Source organism: Podarcis tiliguerta (assembly GCF_965153285.1).
Source record: "Podarcis tiliguerta genome assembly, chromosome: 8".
NCBI classification, from domain to species: Eukaryota; Metazoa; Chordata; class Lepidosauria; order Squamata; family Lacertidae; genus Podarcis; species Podarcis tiliguerta.
In genome coordinates, this window is record NC_139541.1 from 22,300,284 (window position 1) to 22,321,819 (window position 21,536).

General features: G+C 48.7%; 1 protein-coding gene across 11 annotated transcripts in view; it reads left to right on the top strand.

The window, feature by feature from the left end:
- The first annotated feature begins 632 nt into the window (after nt 1-632).
- Nucleotides 633-21,536, top strand: part of EPHB2 (EPH receptor B2) — a 114,572-nt gene continuing 93,668 nt past the window's right edge. For 4 of the 11 annotated variants that reach the window (XM_083452089.1, XM_083452093.1, XM_083452095.1 and 1 more), the window contains exon 1: nt 633-1,018. In XM_083452089.1, coding sequence (XP_083308215.1) covers nt 928-1,018 — 91 coding nt within the window. In that variant the 5' untranslated portion in view covers nt 633-927. The remainder of the gene's footprint in view (nt 1,019-21,536) is intronic. The other 7 variants (XM_083452097.1, XM_083452092.1, XM_083452094.1 and 4 more) reach the window with 2 other exon arrangements.

Sequence of the window (21,536 nt, forward strand, 5' to 3'; positions counted from 1 at the left end):
AGAGTAGGAGATAACAAGCTTGCTTCCTCTTCCATGTGACAACCCTTGAGATATCACATATATCTAAACCGCAGCCCACCTTGGCCAGCCCTAAAGCATCTGAGAAGCCCGTACTCCCAATCATCTAGTAGGCTGCTCCTGAACACGGAGGCTCCATTCCGCAACGGGGACTAGCAGCAGCCACTGAGGGCCAGAGAGCTAGCCTATCCCCCTAGGGGATGCGGTGAGTGAGATGGCCGCAGGACGGATGCATCTCACACCCCTCGCAGCGGATCTCCATGTGCACAGAGGCTTCTGAGGCCACACGTCCAATTCTCCGCCCCGCTCCCCCCCCCATATATGCCGGATTAACCCTCTCTATCCTGGAAAGCTCTAAGGAAGCGCTGGGCAAGCCCTTTCCCCGGCGAGAGCGGAATCCACAAGAGCGCGCAGGCAGGGCGCAAAGGCCGGCGACGTGCCCAAGTCCTCGCGCTCGCCGGCCTCCTGGCGCGGCCCTAGCGAGGCAAGCGGGCGGAGCGGCGGCGGCGGCAGAAGCAGCAGCCCCTCGCTCGCCGCCCCCTCCCCCCGCCAGTCTCCTCCCCGCGCCCCCTCCCCTCTGCTCCCCTCCCCTCGCCGCGCCTGCCTTTGCAGCATCCCGAGCCTTCCAGGCAGGCAGGCAGGCAGGCAGGCGGCCAGCCCAGCGCGCCTCCGTCCAGAAGCCGCGGCTCTCGCTCCCTCTCCCAGAGCGCCAGGCGGACACGGTCGCGGACGGAGCGAGCGAGCGAGCGTCCAAGCGGGGCGCGAGCGAGCCAGGCAGCGCCCCCTCCCCGATCCTCCTCCCTACCCCACTCCAGCCCCCGATCCTCCTCCTCCTCCTTTCCCCCCCGCCGGCCTCGCCGCTCTCCTCGGAGCTCCATGGCCGCCTAGAGCCCCTGAGAGCGCCGCGCCATGGAGCCGCCGCCGGGCCCGGGTGCGCTCCTGCTTCGGCTCGGGCTCCTGCTATTGCCGCCGCTGCTGCGCCTGGCCGCCGCCGTGGAAGGTGAGTGCGAGCGGGCGACGGCGAGGATGCTGAGCCGGGAAGGGCGCCCCGCGACGGCCAGCTTTCGGGGGTTTTTTTGTGGGAAGGTGGCGAGAGGAAGGGGGAAGGGTAGGGGAGCCGAGGCCGCTCAGCACGAGCCCTTCCTCGGACCGGGAGAGCCAGCACCGCGTCGCTCTTTCTCTGGCTCCGGCTGCTGCTTCCAGCCCCCCTCGACGGGCGGCGCTCTATGGGAAGCGTCCGCTGCCTAGGCAAACGCGCGTCGGAGCCCGGAGTCCAGGGCGCGCTGAGAGGCCGCTCCCTGGCCCGGTCTGGCCTGGCTGGCAGCGGCCGGGAGGAGGAAGGAGGCCCGGCCAGCGAGTTGCCTACGAGGATTTCGTGAGGGCGGCCCGGGCTGGGCTGGGCTGGGCAGCAGTAGCTTCTCCTACGGTGGCTCCTCCAACGTGGCTTTGCCATTTGGATTTTGAAAGCTGCCTCGCTTCGTGGCGTTGGCGCGGCTCTGCTTCCAGAGCGTGGTTGGGCTTTTGTGCTGGTGTGGGAATGGAAAGGGAACGGGCACGATGCTTGGGAGGTGGCCGCAGCTCAGGCTGGAACTTGCTGTCTCGTTTTGGGTTGCAGGAGGAGAATAGAGGAGCCCTCACGAACCAGCGGGAATGGTGCCTGGGCGGTCGCCTCATCCTTTGACATCCTTTGACAGGTGGCTGTCACCTGGGGTGCTTAGGGACACAGGAAGCAGAGGCAGGCCGTCTAGCTCAATATTGCCCACACTCTGTGGCAGCTCTGTAGCGTTTCAGCAGGAAGCCTTTTCTAGAGATGCCAAGCGTTGCATCTGGGACCTTTTGCATGTGAAGGCCTATCCCAAACTGGAACCCTGAAAGCTGCGAGTCAGAGCATCAATTCATACAGCTCTGTATTGTCTACACTGACTGGGAGCAGCTCTCCAGGGTTCCAGGTAGTGGCTCTTCCCAGGTCTATGAGAAGGTGCCATGAACAGAACTTGGGACCTTCTGCATCTCAAACCTTTCATCTTCCACGAGGACAGGATGGTCCTCATTAACTAGCAGGAATGATGTCCCCACATGAACGGCCTCATCATGTGACAGTTGGCCAGAAATTTGGGGAGGGGGGGAGCAGGAGAAAGGTGGGCTGCCCTTAGTGGCCAGCAGGAGCCGATCATGTTCTGCAAGGTGGAGTAACAATGGGCTGCCTTCACTGACCCTCTAGGAGAAATGTGGTGGATGTACTCATCTCACAGGCTTTGCCCTACCAGGTGCTTGTGCGTATGTGTTTATGAATGGGTTGCGCTCACGGCAGCAAGGCTGATGCATGAATGGACCCCATCCTGCAGTCACACACCTAGGAAGTGGTCTGGAGGGGGTGATGGACTGCCTTCACTGACCACTGTGAATGAATGTTGCTTGCGCAACGCCATTTTGAGACACAAGTCGCAGGGTTGGTTCTGCCTCCCCCCATTCTGTCTCTGCAGAAATAGAGTACCCACCTTCCCTCTCCATTTCCTGCTAGATGTGGGCCCAGATGGACCTGGAAGTTACCACCTGGTGCTCTAGTACAATGTGCTAAGTGAAAAGCCCAACTCTTGGCCATGTGCAATGTGCTGTGGCCTTCGTTCCCAGCGATACGCCAAGCACAAATCCAAGACAAGCAACAGTCACTTTTAGGGGTGTGTCATTCCCCACCCGCACCCACCTCCAGGACTGAGACAGGCACACATTTCACTTCACCTACTGCCCTGTTGGAACTTCGACTTTTTTCTCCCCCAACTTCCTGGTGGTGAACTGGTGGCAACCACAGATGCCAAATATTTTTGTCACAATGCTGGCCGCGTCACACTTAATTTGTGAGCAGGATTATTGTTGCAATATTTGGGGTTCTGCAGGCTTTTATGTATTTACAGAAGTTCAAGGTACTGGGCAAGAGGGTTAAAAAATGGAGAAACACCCGCTGGGGGGCAGCCCCCCCTCCATGCAGCCTCCATATGCTCTAGTTGTCTTGTAGCTCCAGATTCATCAGCCATGACTTCCGTGGACTTCCAAGGGTACTCTCAGATCCTGTCCTGTTGATTTGATTTTCTGGAGCAGGTGGATGGGTTCCAGATGATGTGATTTCTAGTCCTCATAAGAATTCCCCTACCCCAGTTAAAACCATTTAAACCACTGTTCTCTGCCACAGAATACTCAATGTGTGTGTGTGTAGGGAATCCACCACACTGTAAATATTGAGTTGTGTGTGGATGGATCACAAGCATTAAGCAGAATGCTGTAGATCTATGAACGCAGCCACCAATATTATTATTTTTTAGCTTTAGAGAGGGGGGGGGCGTGTTCGGATTTCAGTCGAAGCAGCTTATGAAGTGGCTGTTTAAATCTATTCTCATTTGTTTTCCAAACCCAAGACTCCTTCCTCCACACACACACACCCCAATGGGTTTAGGAACATAGGGAGCTGCCTTCTACCAAATCCAACCATTGGTCCATCCAGGCCATTACAACACACTCTCCAGCGTTTCAGGCAAGGGAGCATTCCCATCCTTACCTGGAGATGCCAGGGACTGAACCTGGGACGTCCTGCATGCAAAGCTGATTCTCTGCTGCTTAGCTAAGGCCCTTCCTCATGATGCCTGGTCAGAAGCAGCTGAGAGAGAGAGAGAGAGAGATTGTGTGATTTAGAGCCAGCATGGAGGAAAGTGTGAACAACCCCTTTCCCCAGCTCTATTGGTGTAATCAAAATTGGAATCCCAGCGGCTATATATATTTATATAAAGCACTAAAGCAAAGAACGGAAAAAAAGCTTGGGAGATCTGATAACAGCTCCCCTGTGTCAATTTCGGCATTAAGATTCAGCCAAAGCCAGACTTCTGTTGCTTCCCGCCCCCTTCCCCGCCCCATGTGAACTTGGTTACCTAAAATACTGTCATTGCAGGAAGTGCCCAAGTACAGGAAATACTCCTGTCTGAAACCCTGCAGAGCTGCTGTTAGTCAGAGTTGACAACACTGAGCTAAACGGATCGATAGTCTAGCAGCTTTCCATGTCTTAAGGGAAGGGCCTCAGCTCAGCAGTAAATCATCAGTGCTGCATGCAGAAGGTTCCAGGTTCAATCCTTTGGCAAATCTAGCCAAGGGTTAGGTGCACCCCTTATGTAACCTGATTGATCACCGCATTCCTGCAGATAGCATCTACTCGGGAGGTCTGTTCCTCACAATGTAGAACGGGGCCTTTAGTGTGGTGGCACTGACCCTTTGGAACACCTTGTCCTTGAATATTAGGCAGGTGCTGTTTCTGGTGCCTTTTCCGAGCAGTTTCCTCTTCCAGCTATCCTTTTAAGCCCCAAACTCTTCCCAGCGTTTGAACTAGAATTGTGTTAAAGGTTGTTGTTGTTATAATTATGGTTTTGTCGCTTGCTGTTTGTGGCCCTTGGCTTCTTTTGGAATAATAACAAATAAACATATGAAGATTGCTGGGACGGGATCCCTGTCTGGTGAGCTGTCACCGATCAGTTTCGACAGTGTGAAGCTAGGAGAACCAATGACCAATGGCAGCTTCCTTTGTATATCATACGCACAAAACATTTCATCTTCATTTATAGTAGTGAATAATAGAGTGCAACCCCCTGCTAGGCAGGAATGTGCAGCTGTCTCATATGGGGCTTGAACTTGCAATTTTGGCATTATCAGCACCATGCTGCAACCAACAGAGCTGTCCAGAATCGAATACTGGCTGATCATGGTGGGAGTTCTGTTGTGATGTAAAACTTGGGTGATGACTCCCAGGGGTCTTAGACTCCAACTCCCGTCAGCCCCAACTGGTAGGGCCAAAAGGCAAGAGAATGATGGGAGTTGAAATCAAATGACATCTGAAGGACATTACTGGCTATCACCCCCAACCACTGACATTTGGCTGAGCCTAGGTGTCGTGGTTGGGCCTGGAGAATTACTCAGTGCCTATACAGTGGTACCTCTGGTTACATACTTAATTCGTTCTGGAGGTCTGTTCTTAAGCTGAAACTGTTCTTAACCTGAAGCACCACTTTAGCTAATGGGGCCTGCCACTGCACCGCCGGAGCACGATTTCTGTTCTCATCCTGAAGCAAAGTTCTTAACCCGAGGTACTATTTCTGGGTTAGCGGAGTCTGTAACCTGAAGCGTATGTAACCTGAAGCGTATGTAACCCGAGGTACCACTGTAAAGGTGAAGAGACTATACTTGAGATCTTTGGGAAAGCAAAGGGGTCTTGGGGAAGGCCAAGACTTATTTCCCTAGATTTGCGTTCTGCTTTCCTGACAATTATTGCCTCCTAGTTAAAATAAATGAGAGGCAGATCCTGCCATCAGATACAGATCCTGCTGTGGGAGAGAGTATGCCTCTGAATGCTAGTTACACAGAGAGACAAGCAGGAAGTGTTGATGTTGTACTTAGGACCTGCTTGTGTGCTTCTTAGGGCATCTGCTTGGCCATGGTGAGCAGTGTTAGAAACTCAGATATACAGTGGTACCTTGGGTTAAGTAATTAATTCATTCCGGAGGTCCGTTCTTAACCTGAAACTGTTCTTAACCTGAAGCACCACTTTAGCTAATGGGGCCTCCTGCTGCTGCTGCACTGCCGGAACACAATTTCTGTTCTCATCTTGAAGCAAATTTCTTAACCTGAAGCACTATTTCTGGGTTAGCGGAGTCTGTAATCTGAAGCATATGTAACCTGAAGCGTATGTAACCCGAAGTACCACTGTATAATCTAATCACCAAATGGCACCTTTAACCCGGGTTATGGTCACCACAATGGAATGTCTAGGCTTTGTTTTTGCCCCCTAAGAGGAATAATGATAAATTATTATTTTTAGTAGTATTATTTTCATTTCTATACCAATATATTTTAAAGAACAAATCACAAAGTGGTTTACGACACATTGAAACATCAAATAAAACAACCCAAATTCAAGCTTCCAGGAAAATATTTCAGATCCTTCCCTCAGCAACATTTTGCTTTCCTCAGTTTGGCACCCAGAGATCTCCACGTGGTCGCAATTGGATCCATTCCAGTTGCAAAATGTGCTTGACGCCTGGCTATTTTCTAACACTGATAATGAGAATAGGATGGCAGACATTTAGAAGGGCCCCCTGTGTCTTGATCCAACAAAGCTCTTGTACCTGACGTTCTGAATTCACCTTTGCAGCTGTTGATGCCCTGTATTCACCAAACATTCATAGAATCATAGAATCATAGAGTTGATTCATCGAGTGTTTTGTATTGGTTAGCAAGTCCTACTCAGAGCAGACCCACTGTGAAACTAATAGACCTAAGTTAGTTGTGTTCATTAACTTGATGGGTCCACGCTTAGCTCTTGCCCATGGTATTTGACTATCTTTGACAAGCTGGCATGCAATATAACTGATGATGTTTAGTAGCTGACATGATGCACACTTTCCTCTTTTTTTGGACAGTGTTTAAGAGTTAACATGCAATGGCTTTCTGTCTTGGACATGGTATGAAATGGGTATAGGAACAAGAGAATTGCTTTCCTGGATCACAAGACCTTGAGGTCATAGTGGATTATGTTAACCATGATTTGGAAAGCCTGCGATGTTTTGGAGCTTTTTTAGTTTACAGAAAAGGCGAGTATGGGGTGACATGACTGAAGTTTATAAAATGGTGCCTGGCATAGAGTAAGGAGATAGAGGGAAGTTTCTCTCTCACACACACAACAGCAGAACCTGTGGACACCCAATGAGTGTTGGAAGATTCAGGACAGAGGAAACAAAGGACTTCTGCATGCGGTACATGTGGTTAAACTATGGAACTCATTCCTGCAGAAAGTGGTGGTTCAGCAGGGCTCTTCCCCCCCTTTTCCTTTTCAGCAAAGCTTTTCTTGGGACTGGCAGCAAAGGCTCTCTCAAGTTTCAAACCAGGAGGCTCTTGCAGCCTACTTGGAGGAATGAACCTGGAACTTTCTGCATGCAAAGCAGACACCCAAATCTAAGCTGCAGCACTTAACGCTATCCTCTTCTAGAGTTGCATTCAATTGATGTGTTTGGCAATATTTGAGAGGTCCCAGCTTAAGATTTGTCATGTTCAGCACCTTATAAAAAAATCAAAACAAGAGTTGCCAACAAGGCTAAAGCACCTGGATTTTGACCATTGTGGTGGGGTGCAGAGTTCAGATTCAGAATTTACGTGGAACACTGCATGCACTGGTTTTTGGATCTGTGGCCTAAGGCGGTTAAAGGTTTCATAACACCTGAAGCTTTTTATTTTCACCAAAGTCAGCGTGAACAGTAGTGTGTGTGTGTGTGTGTGTGTGTGTGTGGAGAGAGAGATAGAGAGAGAGAGAGAGAGAGAAACTGTTACACAAAAGCAAAATGCTTCCTTCCCTTTCAATGCCTCTAAGAGGGCAGAGATGTAGATACTGTATTGGAGTGTACAATCCCCATTAGCAACAGCAAACATGGCCAGTGACCAGGGATGATGGGAGTTGTAGTAGTAGTAGTAGTAGTAGTAGTAATAATAATAATAATAATAATAATAATAATAATAATAATAATAATAATTTATTATTTATACCCCGCCCATCTGGCTGAGTTTCCCCAGCCACTCCGGGCGGCTCCCAATCAAGTATTAAAAACAATACAGCATTAAATATTAAAAACTTCTCTGAACAGGGCTGCCTTCAGATGTCTTTTAAAAATAGGATAGCTACTTATTTCCTTCACATCTGAAGGGAGGGCGTTCCACAGGGCGGGCACCACTACCGAGAAGGCCCTCGGCCTGGTTCCCTGTAACCTCACTTCTCGCAGCAAGGGAACCGCCAGAAGGCCCTCAGCGCTGGATCTCAGTGTCCGGGCTGAACGATGGGGGTGGAGACGCTCCTTCAGGTATACAGGACCGAGGCCGTTTAGGGCTTTAAAGGTCAGCACCAACACTTTGAATTGTGCTCGGAAACGTACTGGGAGCCAATGCAGATCTCTCAGAACTGGTGTTACGTGGTCCCGGCGGCCACTCCCAGTCACCAGTAGTTCAACAATATTTGGAGGGCCAGGTGTAGGCCAGATGTAGAACTTGAATGGGAAACATGTGGCCCTCTAAATGGTGATGGGCTGCAGCTCCCATCATTTGGAGGGCTGGGAGTTCCTCATTCCCACTTTAGAGAAGGAATTAAGCTGCCTCAAAAGCACCAACCAGTAATACCTGTTAGGCTTAAGCTTGTCTCTCCTGGGACCTTCCCAGCTGAGTCCTTTGGATATTTGCACTGGCATTCTTGAATGAAGGGCTGTGGGTTCTAATCCTATGCCATCTGTCTGGAGAAGGCATCCCGTGACACAGATCTCTTCCCCGGATAGAAGCAAAGCAGGCTGCTTTGAGAAACAGAAAATGAAACAGAAACACTCGACTGGCCTGCGGTGTGTGCATTGCTGATGCTTTCAAAGATAATGCTTTGCAGAGCCAAGCAGAATCACAAAAGAAACAGATGGGCAGGGAAAGAGTGGCCCTGGCTGCAGTCGTGGGAGATCTCCCACTGCTAGACATAAACAGGGAAATGTTAATGTCAAAGAAAGACAAGAGCGTGATCGCATGTGCACATTTAAATCCCACATTTGAATCTGGAACCATCTGAGGCTGGTGACAGCTACCCCATCTTCAGTGGCATCTGCGATGGCACTAAAGGTCTCCATCTGAAATGCAACGACCTGCATCTAAAATATTTACGCTAAATATTTTTAGATCAGCACATCCAGGTTTGGAATAGAGAGAGAGAGGAGTCCTCTTTATTCGTGGAAGGTGAACAAGGGAAAGTTCCTTTTGCATCTGGTGACAGGATCTACTGTTTTTAAAATAGGAAGTGGAGGGAGAATTTTCTCCTGCTCTTTATCTCCCCCTTTCACATCCCCAAGAATTGGGGGGGGGGGAGAATACCTCTTGTCATTGGTGGCAACAGGAGGGTGTTTCTCTTTTGGGTCACGGGGTGAAGGGAAGAGTCCTGATAGGCCGGCAGCACCGATGATGCCGGTGATTTAGACAGTACCATCCACGTAAGTTGCTCTGGAGAAAGAATGAGATGACAGGTCCAGGCCTCTGAGCAGTTTACAGTCTAAAAATAGGCAGGAGGGAGACAACAGACGATGGGAAGCCGGGAAAGGGTATGTCATTCTTGCACTGCAACATCAGGAAGTGCCTTGTGTTGAGTCAGGTCGTTGGTTTGTCTGACTCAGAGTTGTCTACATTTGGGATGATGGAGATGCAAATGGAGTGGCCTCCAGACAGACTGTTGGACTCCAGTTCCCATCAGCCTGTATCTCCAATGGTCGATGCGAATTGTAGTCCAATGTCCATCCTTACTGGGGGATGTCAGGGATTGAACTCAAAAGCTCTTGCATGCAGCTGAGCTTTGGATGCTGCTAATCTGCACAGAAATCTGCCTTACACTTTGTCACAGCATTGGTCTACCTAGTGGGTTTGCTGGATCTCAGACAGGGGTCTTTTCTAGCCCTAACTACTAAGGGCCACATACCTTTCTGGGTAACCTTCCGGGGGCTGCATATCAACAGCAGAAGAAGAGAAGAAGAAGAGTTTGGATTTGGTATCCCGCTTTATCACTACCGAAGGAGTCTCAAAGTGGCTAACATTCTCCTTTCCCTCCCTCCCCCACAACAAACACTCTGTGAGGTGAGTGGGGCTGAGAGACTTCAAAGAAGTGTGGGTAGCCCAAGGTCACCCAGCAGCTGCATGTGGAGGAGCGGAGACACGAACCCGGTTCACCAGATTACAAGTCCACTGCTCTTAACCACTACACAACACTGGCTCTCAGACAGGACAGAGGCAGAAGTGGGCAGAGAAACACACATAAGGTTTATCTTTGCATAGTACCCTAGCTATTCTCAGCCCTCCCTCTCTGTCCTCCAAGAAGCATCATTAGAGTTCAAGGACAAAGTCCAGCCAGGTAAAAACACTCTGGAGGGTGTAGAGCAGGGCCAGATGTGGACTGGGAAGAGGAGGTGTGGTTTGGGAGAGTGCAGAGAGCTAGAGGAAGAGGACCAGAGGGCTGCATTTAGTCACCAGACCTGATGCTCCTTATCCCTGAATTAAAAGGTCACAAAATTGTGAACAAAATGTCAAGTTCTCCGGAAGTTTTCCATTGGCTGGATGTTAATCAAATTGAATTTGGGGTTCAGAAGGAAGAGAGAAGGGAAAACTGGGCTTTATGTCGAAACTGAAAGGTTGGCTGTTCGTAACAGCTTGGAGACGGAGTGTAAGGAGATATATGAGAACATAAGAGCACAAAAAGAGCTTGTTGGTGGGTCAGGCCAGTGACCCATCTAGTCCAGCATCCTGTTCTCACAGTGGCTGACCAGATGTCCTAATGGAAAACCCATAAGCAGAATTCCAGCTCCCTTCTCGTGGTTTCCAGCAACTGGCATTCAGAAGCATTGCTGCCTCTAACCGTGAAGGCAGAGAATAGCCATCACGACTAGGAGCCCTTGATTGCTCTCTCCTCCATGAATTTGTCCCATCCTCTTTTACGGCCATCCAAATCGGTGGCCATCACTGGTTCCTGGGGGAGCGAGTTCCACAGATTAACGGCACGAAGTTATTTTCTCTGTCCCAACTCTTCCAACATTCCGCTTCAGTGGATGTCCATGAGTTCTAGCGCAGAGCAAAAAACTTTTATCTATCCACATTTGGCTTCGTGCCTGTTTCGCTTCAACTTCAGATCCAGGAGCGAAAGGTAATTCACTGAGTTGGTGTGTGACTTGTTTTTCAGGCTGGGGGCCAGTTTACAAATTGACCCCCGAGACATGAGAAGTCAGAGGGGATGAAGTCGTGATAGGAGGGCTCACAGAGCAGTGGCAGAAGAGCACATTATAAATGGTTTTTTTTGGGGGGGGGGAATGTTTCAGATAGTTTATGCATTTTGTTTTTAAGTTGTGTATCTGTTTACCGGCCTGGGGTCCTTGGGGAGAGAGGACAGGCTACAAATTCAATAAAAGAATAAACAGCAAGGATTTGCTTGCATGCAACATCTGAGCTCCAGAGCTGTCCAAGGTCCATTGCTCAGGCTCAAGAAGGAGCAAAGCTGTCACTGACATGGCAGGAGGCTTCACAGCTTGTGATGGGATTTGTCAATGTTGGTGTCTCTCGGTTTCCTTTTTTTCCAATCTTATGTCCGGTTCTCCATCACTCTGCATCAGTTTGTGTTTAAAAAAGCAAAAAGTAACCAGCATTTTACTGTGCATTCCTCCCAATATAGGAGACTGCCTCACAAGTGAATTAGATCATTGCTCCATCTAGTCCAGTATGGTCTACACTGACAGGCAGCACCTCTTAAGGGTTCCAAACAGGGGGACATTCCTAGTCATATGCGAAGGACTGAGCTTGGGATCTTCTGTGTGAAAAGCAGGTGCTCTACCACAGAGCGCTGACCCTTCCCACCATAGGAAACTGCCTCATGCTGATTCAGACTGCTCGTTCAATTAAGTCAGTATTGCCTACTCTGACTGGCAGCAACTATCCAAGGTTTATTTTAACTTTTAATTCCTTACATGCGCCGAGGGGCCCACGGTGGTGTGAAATGGTTCTCTTCTCCAAATTTTAGTCTCGCAACAACCCTGTGATATAATACATATAGGATAGTGTCAGGCTTCTGGGAATCAGCTTCCTCCCCTGTAAATAAGCAGATCAAACAGAAGGAAATTCTTACAAGTTAGTTCATTTAATAAATAAGGGACAAAGGAAAGCATCTACCTAGGAATGGCGGTGCTCCCAATTAAGGCTCACACCCCTCTGTCCCTATTAATCTACGTCACTCCTATGTCTTGTCATCCCAGCTTATACCCTCTGCGCTTTCTGTTCTGAGACTTTCTGAGCTCTTCTTGACCTTGGGGAGAGCGGAGGAATGCTGTCCAACGACTGTGAATCTGTTAACTCTCTCTCTTCCAGTGTTTCCTCTCCTAGCTATTCCCCATCCAGTATCTCCCAGCTTTTGCCTTCTGAACTATACCCCTCTTTAAGCCACTGTTTCAAATCTATACTGTCCTCCTGCTTCTGAGAAGATTCAGGAGATTCAGAAGAGCAGGAGCAGAGGGAGGGGGAAGCTCCCGCCATTCCTCCTCAATGCAGTGCTCCTCAGCGCAGTCCCTGACAGATAGCTAAATTAGTAGAGCATGAGACTCTTAATATCAGGGTTACAGGTTTGAGCCCGATGTTGGGCAAAAGATTCCTGCATTGCAGGGGGTTGGACTAGATGACCCTCACGGTCCCTTCCAGCTCTACAGTTCTTTGATTCTATGATCATATACTCTTTTAATGTATTTATGGGAGGGGCGGTTATTGTCTTGTTTTGTTTTTGTTTTTGTTTTGTATTTTTATCTTGTATTTTTATGCTGTGAACTGCCCTGGGATCTATGGATGAAGAGTGGTATATACCAGTGCAAATAATAATAATAATAATAATAATAATAATAATAATAATAATAAGGAAGGCACAGTGAGCTTTATAGCTGAGTGGGGACTGAAATCTTGGTCTCCAACGCACTAACCACTAAAGCACACTGCCTTCAGGCCAGAACTCCCCCAGCCTGGTGAGACCAAGGCTTTAACCTAGGACCTTCTGAATCCAAGCCAGATGCTCTACTGCTGAGCTAGAGCACAATCGTATTGCATGCTTACTCAGACGTAAGTCCTGTTGTGTTCAGGATTGCAACCTTGTTGTTGTTGTTGTTGTTTAGTTGTTTAGTTGTGTCCAACTCTTCGTGACCCCATGGACCAGAGCACGCCAGGCACTCCTGTCTTCCACTGCCTCCCGCAATTTGGTCAAACTCATGCTGGTAGCTTCGAGAACACTGTCCAATCATCTCGTCCTCTGTCGTCCCCTTCTCCTTGTGTCCTCAATCTTTCCCAACATCAGGGTCTTTTCCAGTGAGTCTTTTCTTCTTATGAGGTGGCCAAAGTATTGGAGCCTCAGCTTCAGGATCTGTCCTTCCAGTGAGCACTCAGGGCTGATTTCCTTCAGAATGGATAGGTTTGATCTTCTTGCAGTCCATGGGACTCTCAAGAGTCTCCTCCAGCACCATAATTCAAAAGCATCAATTCTTCGGCAATCAGCCTTCTTTATGGTCCAATTGCAACCTTGGAAGAGCCCTTATTGTTCAGCCCCTGTTGAAAGTCCATTCTGCAGCCATGGTCCTCAGTGGCATCTGCCAGCATCCCATCAAATAGTGGCGGAAGATCCCAGGTGAGTTTTGTGAGGGGAAGCAGACAGGTCTGGGGCTGCCAAATCTGGAGAATACAAAGCACTTTGAGTTCTTTCCCCCTCCTCGCTCCCCTTTCAAATATTTAAAAGCATGTCAGAAAGGAGAGGGAGAATCGTTGTTGTTTTTTTATCCACCAAAGGTAGGACAAGGAAGACAGATCTGGGCTAAGCTGTGTCAGAATGTTCGAAGTGATAAGATCAGCCAAGCAGCCTGGGCGATTCACTTTCCTGAAGGGTTTCAAGAAGAGACTGAATGGGCACTGAGAGAGGTGGCCTTTTGGTACGGGGTGGGGAGAGCTTTTTTAGTCTGACGGCCAGATTCTCATCTGGGCAGCCTTCCAGGGGCCACCTGCCAGGGGTTGGCAGGACCAGAAGGAAAAGTGGGTGTGAATTTTAACAACTGTATAGTAGGCGAGATTCTGCAAACCCTGACAGCTGCCTCTCTATCCTCCCTCCAGGCAAGCAAGAAGAATTGTCAGAGTTCAAGAACCCACTGCAGCCAGGGAAAAGCAAGAAAGGAGGACTGGTGAGGGGTGTGGCCTTGGGAGAAGGCCTGAGGGCCACAAAGAGAGGCCTGGAGGGCCGCATTTGGCTGCTGGAGCTGAGGTTCCCCATCCCTGTTTCAGTACGTTAGATACCCTGCTAGATGGTGGTGGCTGTGATTAGGGTGATGATCAACACTATTAATAACAATTTCTATTTATGCATTAAATGCGTGATTGATATTGACCTTGAAGTGCTCTGGCAAATGAGGACACCAGCAAGCCTGAATCCAGGGCAAAAACACTTTGGATGCTTCGAGCAATAATTACAGGAAAGATTTGCTTAAACTTTAAATTGGATTTTTAATTAAAAAAAATCAATTATAGCCAGCCTCTCTCTCTCCTTCCCCCTCCCCTCTCACACGCCTTTAAAAAGAATTAAATAACCTGATTTAAAAATGAAAACTGCACTTACTACAAACAGACGTGCCTAAATACCATAGTTATCAGAATGGCTTAAAAAGACATTTGCGATGGTGAAGTACCTGTAGACTTTGCTCTCTAAATACAGCATAGCAGGTCATGTATTTATGATAATGGCAGGCAGGCAGGCAGGCAGGGGGCACTCTTGGCCTTACCTGGAGATGCCCAGGTATTGTTAAAGGCTAAGGGGGACGTGGGTGGCGCTGTGGGTTAAACCACAGAGCCTAGGACTTGCTGATCAGAAGGTCAGCGGTTTGAATCCCTGCAACGGGGTGAGCTCCCGTTGCTCGGTCCCTGCTCCTTCCAACCTAGCAGTTTGAAAGCACGTCAAAGTGCAAGTAGATAAACAGGTACCGCTCCGGCAGGAAGGTAAACAGCATTTCTGTGCGCTGCTCTAGTTTGCCAGAAGTGACTTAGTCGTGCTGGCCACATGACCTGGAAGCTGTACGCCAGCTCCCTCGGCCAATAAAGTGAGATGAGCGCCGCAACCCCAGAGTCGGTCACGACTGAACCTAATGGTCAGGGGTCCCTTTACCTTTAGGGGGGAAAGAATCTACTTTTCATGCAGAAGGTCCCAGGTTAAATCTTCATGTAGGGCTGGGAAGTGCTTCTGCTGGAAGCATCTTCATGAGCTGCTGCCGGTCAGTGTAGACAATACTGAGGTAGACGGACCAGTAATTTGACTCTACAAAAAGCAGCTTCCTATGTTGGGGGTTGCACCTGAGCTGTTCTGCATGCAGTGCTTCAGCTCTCCTGCTGATATGCTGATGTTCCTAATGAACACATGTTAGAACAGGAGTCCATCCGACTGGCAGAACAGGGTGCCAGACTAGGTTGTCTCTTGGCCTGATCCAGCAGGCTCTTCTGGTGTTCTTCTGCCCCCCCCCCATTGGAAGTGCCCTGCATCCCATTAAAAGAGGGTGCCTCCCCCTGCAGAGATGCCAGTTCTCTCTGATAGCGAGAGCAGCGATGTAGCCGTCAGTTTTCTTCTGGACAGAATAGCATGGGCTATGGGGAACCTTGGAGTGGGGTATCTCTCCACTCCCCACCCCTCATCATCCAAGCAGTGTGGATCTGCAGCTGAGCCCCCCTGCCATCCCCCAGATCAGCCTGGTTACGTGGCCTTTGACTGAGTTCATTGCTATACCCCGGGGCTTCCTCTGCAGTGCTGGGCTCTCTGTGTGTGTGTTTTATGGGTCGTGGGACTTTGCCAACAGTTGAATCACAGCTGAAACCTCGCAGAGCAGTCAAAAGAAATGTTGAGGCTGGGATTATGTTACCCGCCCTCCCTGTAAAAAGACTCTATAAAGGGTCCATTAAGCAGCCGAAGGACCTTTCTTTTTGGCTGAGGGCTTCTGCTGGAGGATGGAGATTGCTCTGGTGGCCTTTGTTGGGATAAGAGTGTGGGAGGAGGGCTCTCCACAATGACAGACTCCTGGAACGTGACCTCAGAACTCATCTCTAGAACTCATTGCTTTGTCTTGTCCCTTGCAGGGGGGCAGAGTGTTTGTATGTACTGATGAGCCCCCTGTTGGCTTGAAGACCCCAAGTGCTTGTTTTTTTCAGGTGCCCCAAAGTATCAATTCTGGCAGGTTTGCAACCTTGATGTGGGCAAGACTGCAGGATGGAGGACAACCCTTTCATTACTTCGTAGATGTGGAGCCTTGGTAGTACCTGGTAGCTATGCAGTCATGTTCAGAGGTCATAATATCCAGATTTTGTGGACAATTGAGGACCCTTGCCTTCATTCCAGGCTTGTGGGATACCAAGATGCATCTGTGGGGGCTTCTTGGTAGTTCCGCTGCCCTTGGAAGTTTGGAGGAAGTTGTGGGCTGGGAGAGGACGGTCTCTCTGGCAGCTGTTAAACTGTGGGATACCCTCCTCACAGTGGTGAGTCCAGTACCTTATCATACAGTGTTTGTCTTATGTGAAGAGACCTCTTTACTCTGACCTTTAACACACACACACACACACACACACACACACACACGTATGAAAGATGGAGCAAAAAAAATTCTCTCTGCTGCTCTAAAGGGTAGGACCCAAGCCAATGGATTCAAATTACAAGAAGAGTGATCCCAACTAAACATCAGGAGAGCTTTCTAATGGTAAGAACTTCTTGACAGTGGAATGGACTACCCCAGAAGGTGGTAGACTCTGTTTCATTGGAGGTTTCTAAAGAGAAGTCGGATGCTCCTCTGTCAGGGATTTTTTAGCTGTGATTCCTAAATTGCAGGGGGTTGGACCAGATGATCCTTGGGATCCATCCCAACTACACAGTGGTACCTCGGGTTACATACGCTTCAGGTTACATACGCTTCAGATTACAGACTCCGCTAACCCAGAAATAGTACCTCGAGTTAAGAATTTTGCTTCAGGATGAGAACAGAAATCATGCTCCGGCAGTGCAGCGGCAGCAGGAGGCCCCATTAGCTAAAGTGGTGCTTCAGGTTAAGAACAGTTTCAGGTTAAGAACGGACCTCCGGAACAAATTAAGTACTTAACCCGAGGTACCACTATACAAGTCTATGATTCACTGATTCTATGTGTACATCTTTAGGACCAATCTTCTGATTGCAAATTGCTTTAACAGATGTTAATCATGGGTTGTACCCAATTCAGACTTACTCAGAGTAGACCTGTTGAAATGAACTGACCTGTATGCCATGCCCATCAACTTCAAGCATGAGCAGAGCTAACATCGGAAGCAACCTGTTGTATTTTTATACGGTCATCCTCCCTGGGACCTTATGGCAAATGATAGGTAAGATATCTACATCATCATTGCCTGATGCAGTGGGAAATGGGAGTCTGAGCTGGAGTGCCCTTTGCCTTGAACCTGGCAGGCTCTTCTTATATAAACTGTCGCAGTCTGCTGCATGCCCATCGTTTTGTCATGTTCCGTTTGAGCTGGAAGGATTGCTGCCATGGTCGGAGGGATGCAGAGACTGGATATTCCTAGTTGCAGTTGCCTTCTAAGAATGAAAGAAAATACTGGGGGAGAGTGTGCCGAGAAACATCTTCAGTGAAAATCCTGGGATTTGGACACCCTTCTCGAATCTAGCCAGCTTGCCAGTGCTGTCTGTTTCAGGCTCCTTTGTTTTTGGACAGAGCTGGAGATCAAACACGTCACACCATATTTGGGCATATTTGGGGGGGGGGGAGAGATGTGCAACTTTGGAAGTGGGAATCCCCTTGCCAAAGATCATGTGCAAAGCCAAGACTCACTGTGCTCGCCCTCAGCGGGGTTGGGAACTCTTTGCTCCAGCCTCCCCACCTAATGCTTTTGTTCAGCACTGAATATGCTCCTGGCGCTGCATTCTGCCTCCTTACGCTGCACATTTCTTTTAGCGCAGGGATTCAGAAATGTGGATGATTCATGGCGTTGCGTGCTTGGAAACAGCCTCTCGTTCACCCCTCTATTGGTGAAAGTTTTGGACTGGGCCTCCTTGACACAAGGCAGATCCGGCTCTTCCTGATGGCAGTGGGGAATTCAGTGGACGGAATCTGCTTTTCTGCAATGGTTCTCCTTCCTCCAGCCTCATCTACACTTCTTTTGCAACAGCGAGGTCGTTCCTTAGGGCACTAGAGAGAGGTGGATCTGCCTAGCTCTAGCCTGTGACAATCTTGCACACGTCATTCCTAGGAATGTTGGAAAATTCTGACACCCCCAAAATGGAAATGGAAGCAGCAATTGCTAATGTCCATGCATTCATCTCATGTTTGGGATGGAAAACAGAGCCTTCCTTGGTTCCCAACCAACCCCGTGTTGAGCAGAGAAGGTCTGCAGGAGAGATCTATTTAATGTTCATCTGAATGCAAGTAGAACACCTCGCATGACTGGAGATCCATCTTTATTCCGATGTTTGACTGCATAGATAATTCTACTGGCATTCACGCAAAACAAGTAGAAGCTGCCTTTGGATATTCTCTGCTCAACATCAGGATGGTTGTAGATTGAGCATATGTAGCAATGCTCACAGACATTGGGAGGAGGGCTTGCAAGCATTTCCCTGCTTCCTGTCCATGGATATAGAGGCCACATGGTTCAGGCAAATTCATTAACATGCTTCCTTTCCAGCGCTCGAAATTCACCGGGAGCCAGGCGCATTTTGCACCTGGCTATCGGCCAGTTGCAACCAAGTGAAGATACCCGGGTGCCAGGATAGTGCCTGATGTCTCCACCATCTGGAGGTGCCTACCTGGAGATCCAGTGTGGTGTAGTGGTTAAGAGGGTAGACTTGTAATCTGGTGAACTGGGTTCGCGTCTCCACTCCTCCACATGCAGCTGCTGGGTGACCTTGGGCTAGTCACACTTCTTTGAAGTCTCTCAGCCCCACTCACCTCACAGAGTGTTTGTTGTGGGGGAGGAAGGGAAAGGAGAATGTTAGCCGCTTTTGAGACTCCTTCGGGTAGTGATAAAGCGGGATACCAAATCCAAACTCTTCTTCTCTTCTTCTTCTTTGATCTTGCCTGTTTTTGCACACTAACAACACACACTGTAGAATTCTATTTGTGGTGTTTTATCTACACAATCAGAATGAATTTCAGGAACCAAAAAGTCGTATTGAAAAATGTGACTTTCCTGCCTTCTGGCCCTAAAAAGGGCCAACTAGGCATTCCGTTTTGGCAGCTGTGGTTTAAGGAGCCAGTTGGCGCCTAGCTTATAGATCTGAGTTTCTAACACTGTTACTATCTAATTTCTTTGATCTACAGCCAGATCACAGAAGCACCCCTAAGCTCGTTGGAATCCTTGCTTCACTTTGGGTTGCTTTGAAGAGATCTTGCTTCAGTTTCCAATTCTGTTGTTGTTTAGTCATTTAGTCGTGTCCAACTCTTCATGACCCCATGGACCATAGCACGCCAGGCACTCCTGTCTTCCACTGCCTCCCGCAGTTTGGTCAAACTCATGCTGGTAGCTTTGAGAACACTGTCCAGCCATCTCATCCTCTGCCGTCCCCTTCTCCTTGTGCCCTCAATCTCTCCCAGGGTCTTTTCCAGGGAGTCTTCTCTTCTCATGAAGTGGCCAAAGTATTGGAGCCTCAGCTTCAGGATCTGTCCTTCCAGTGAGCACTCAGGGCTGATTTCCTTCAGAAGTTTCCAATTCTGGATTCCTTCAAATCTTTTGCCCATCCCTACTCTTTCCCCAGCTTCCAAGCCAGCATTAAATGCAGCTCATGCATTGCTAAGCATTTTCTCTCAAGTGGGTTAAAGTTGCAGAGAGGGTGTGTGTGTGTGTGTGCGCGCGCCTCGCAGGGTCAGATTCTGCTCATGTTACCTGACCCTCTGCTTGTCAGGTATTCCTAACCCCTTGCATGACGCACAGGTGTTTCAATCAAGCCATGTTATACTAAAAAAAGGGGGAAATGAGGTTTCACCTTGAGGTATGTAGAAGAGACCCAGTTTTGTTATTTAAGATTTCTACATAGACCTGTTTCAAGTTCAAGAGGCAGATGATGCTTTTAATTTGCAATACATCAAAAGGCTTTCAGAGATGGCAAGGGTGCCTGTGTCACTGAAATATATATACTTCTGCGTGGTGTGGAGAAAGTAGAAGTCCCCCCCCCCTTCCCTTGACGTACTATAACTCAGGCATTCAGTGAAATGAATGAGCAGTAGATTTAAGACAGATGAAAGGAAGTCCTTTCCTATATGACAAATCATTAATTTAGAGCGAGGGTTGTACATTGTGATTTTGGAGCGAGTACAATCAGCGGCACCTTTCTCATAATTTGAATCCACTGGTTTGGGTCCTACCCTCTGAAGCAGCAGAAAAGAAGCTTGTTCAATCTCCCCTTCATATATTGGAAGATGGCTATCATATCACCTCTCAGCCTTCTCTTCTAAAAGGCTAAATATGCCTAACTCCCTCAACCATTCCTCATAAGGCTTGGTTTGCAGACCCTTGATCATCTCGGTTGTCCTCCTCTGCTCACATTCCAGCTTGAGGCTACCAATGCATGGGACACCATCCCCAATCTTATCCCTGTTCAGGAGTGACCCAGGAAGAGCTGTTAAAAGGCATCAAAGACCCTTAAGCCTCCAGCGACAATGCTGGATTAAGGGAGTATCACTAAGATGCACACCTTCTGAATGAAATATATGGGCATGGGAACCGAGCTGCTGTGAGTGCCTTTAGACAAGATGCTGCACTAGATGGATCCAGCAGAATTCTCCTTGCATTCTTATGAATGGCAAACTCAAATGAACTAATATGCATGCCATACATGTGATCTTCCACTAAGGAACGAGTGCAAAGCATGTGCATCTCTACGGTGTCTTGCAACAAGGCTGCTTGATGCAAATCAATGTCGTTCTTTTACCGTTTCCCTTGTATTCTCATGTCCCGGCCACCGAAATCAATGAATTTGGCTTGCTTATGCTATCGCCCCTCCTGATCACCTTGCTTGGAAAACGACTTTTGCAAAGGAAGCTGCCTGAAACTGAGTCAGACCACTGGGAGACAGAGAAAGGAGAGGGGAAAGCAGGGTAAGAATGCACACTCTGCGGGGTTGGAGCCAGAGCTGAAAAGTCAGACCCCCAGCTATCTCAGTTGGTTAGAGTGTAGCGTTGATAACGCCAGAGTCATGGGTTCAGTCCCCATACAGACATATTCCTGCACTGCAGGAACATGGATTAGATGGCCCTTGGGGTCCCTTCCAACTCTACAACTTTGCAAATTCATTGGTCCATCCAGCTCATTCATGCTTGGCTATAGCAGCCTACTTTATCCAGCTGGCTTCAATCTAGGACAATCTAGGGGCGTCTCCACCCCCATCGTTCTGCCCAGATGCTGAGGTCCAGCACTGAAGGCCTTCTGGTGGTTCCCTCACTGAGAGAAGCAAAGCTACAGGGAACCAGGCAAAGGGCCTTCTTGGTAGTGGCGCTCGCCCTGTGGAATGCCCTCCCATCAGATGTCAAAGAGATAAACAGCTACCTAACATTTAGGAGACATCTGAAGGCAGCCCTGTTCAGTGAAGTTTTTAATGTGTGACTTTTAATGTATTTTTTATCTTTGTTGTAAGCCACCCAGAGTGGCTGGGGAAGCCCAGCCAGATGGGCAGGGTACAAATAAATTATTATTATTATTATTATTATTATTATTATTATTATTATTCTGATGGGGTGGGGTTTTTCATCCAGAACATTGGGAGGGCGCCAGGCTAGGGAAGACTGGTTCACAGTAATCAGTAGCATCTCTCTAGGATAACGGTAGGCAACCTTAGCCCCAGGTGCCAAACGCGGCCCTCCAGGTCTCGCCACTTGGCCCTTGGGACTCTCTCAGGCCACACACCTCTCCC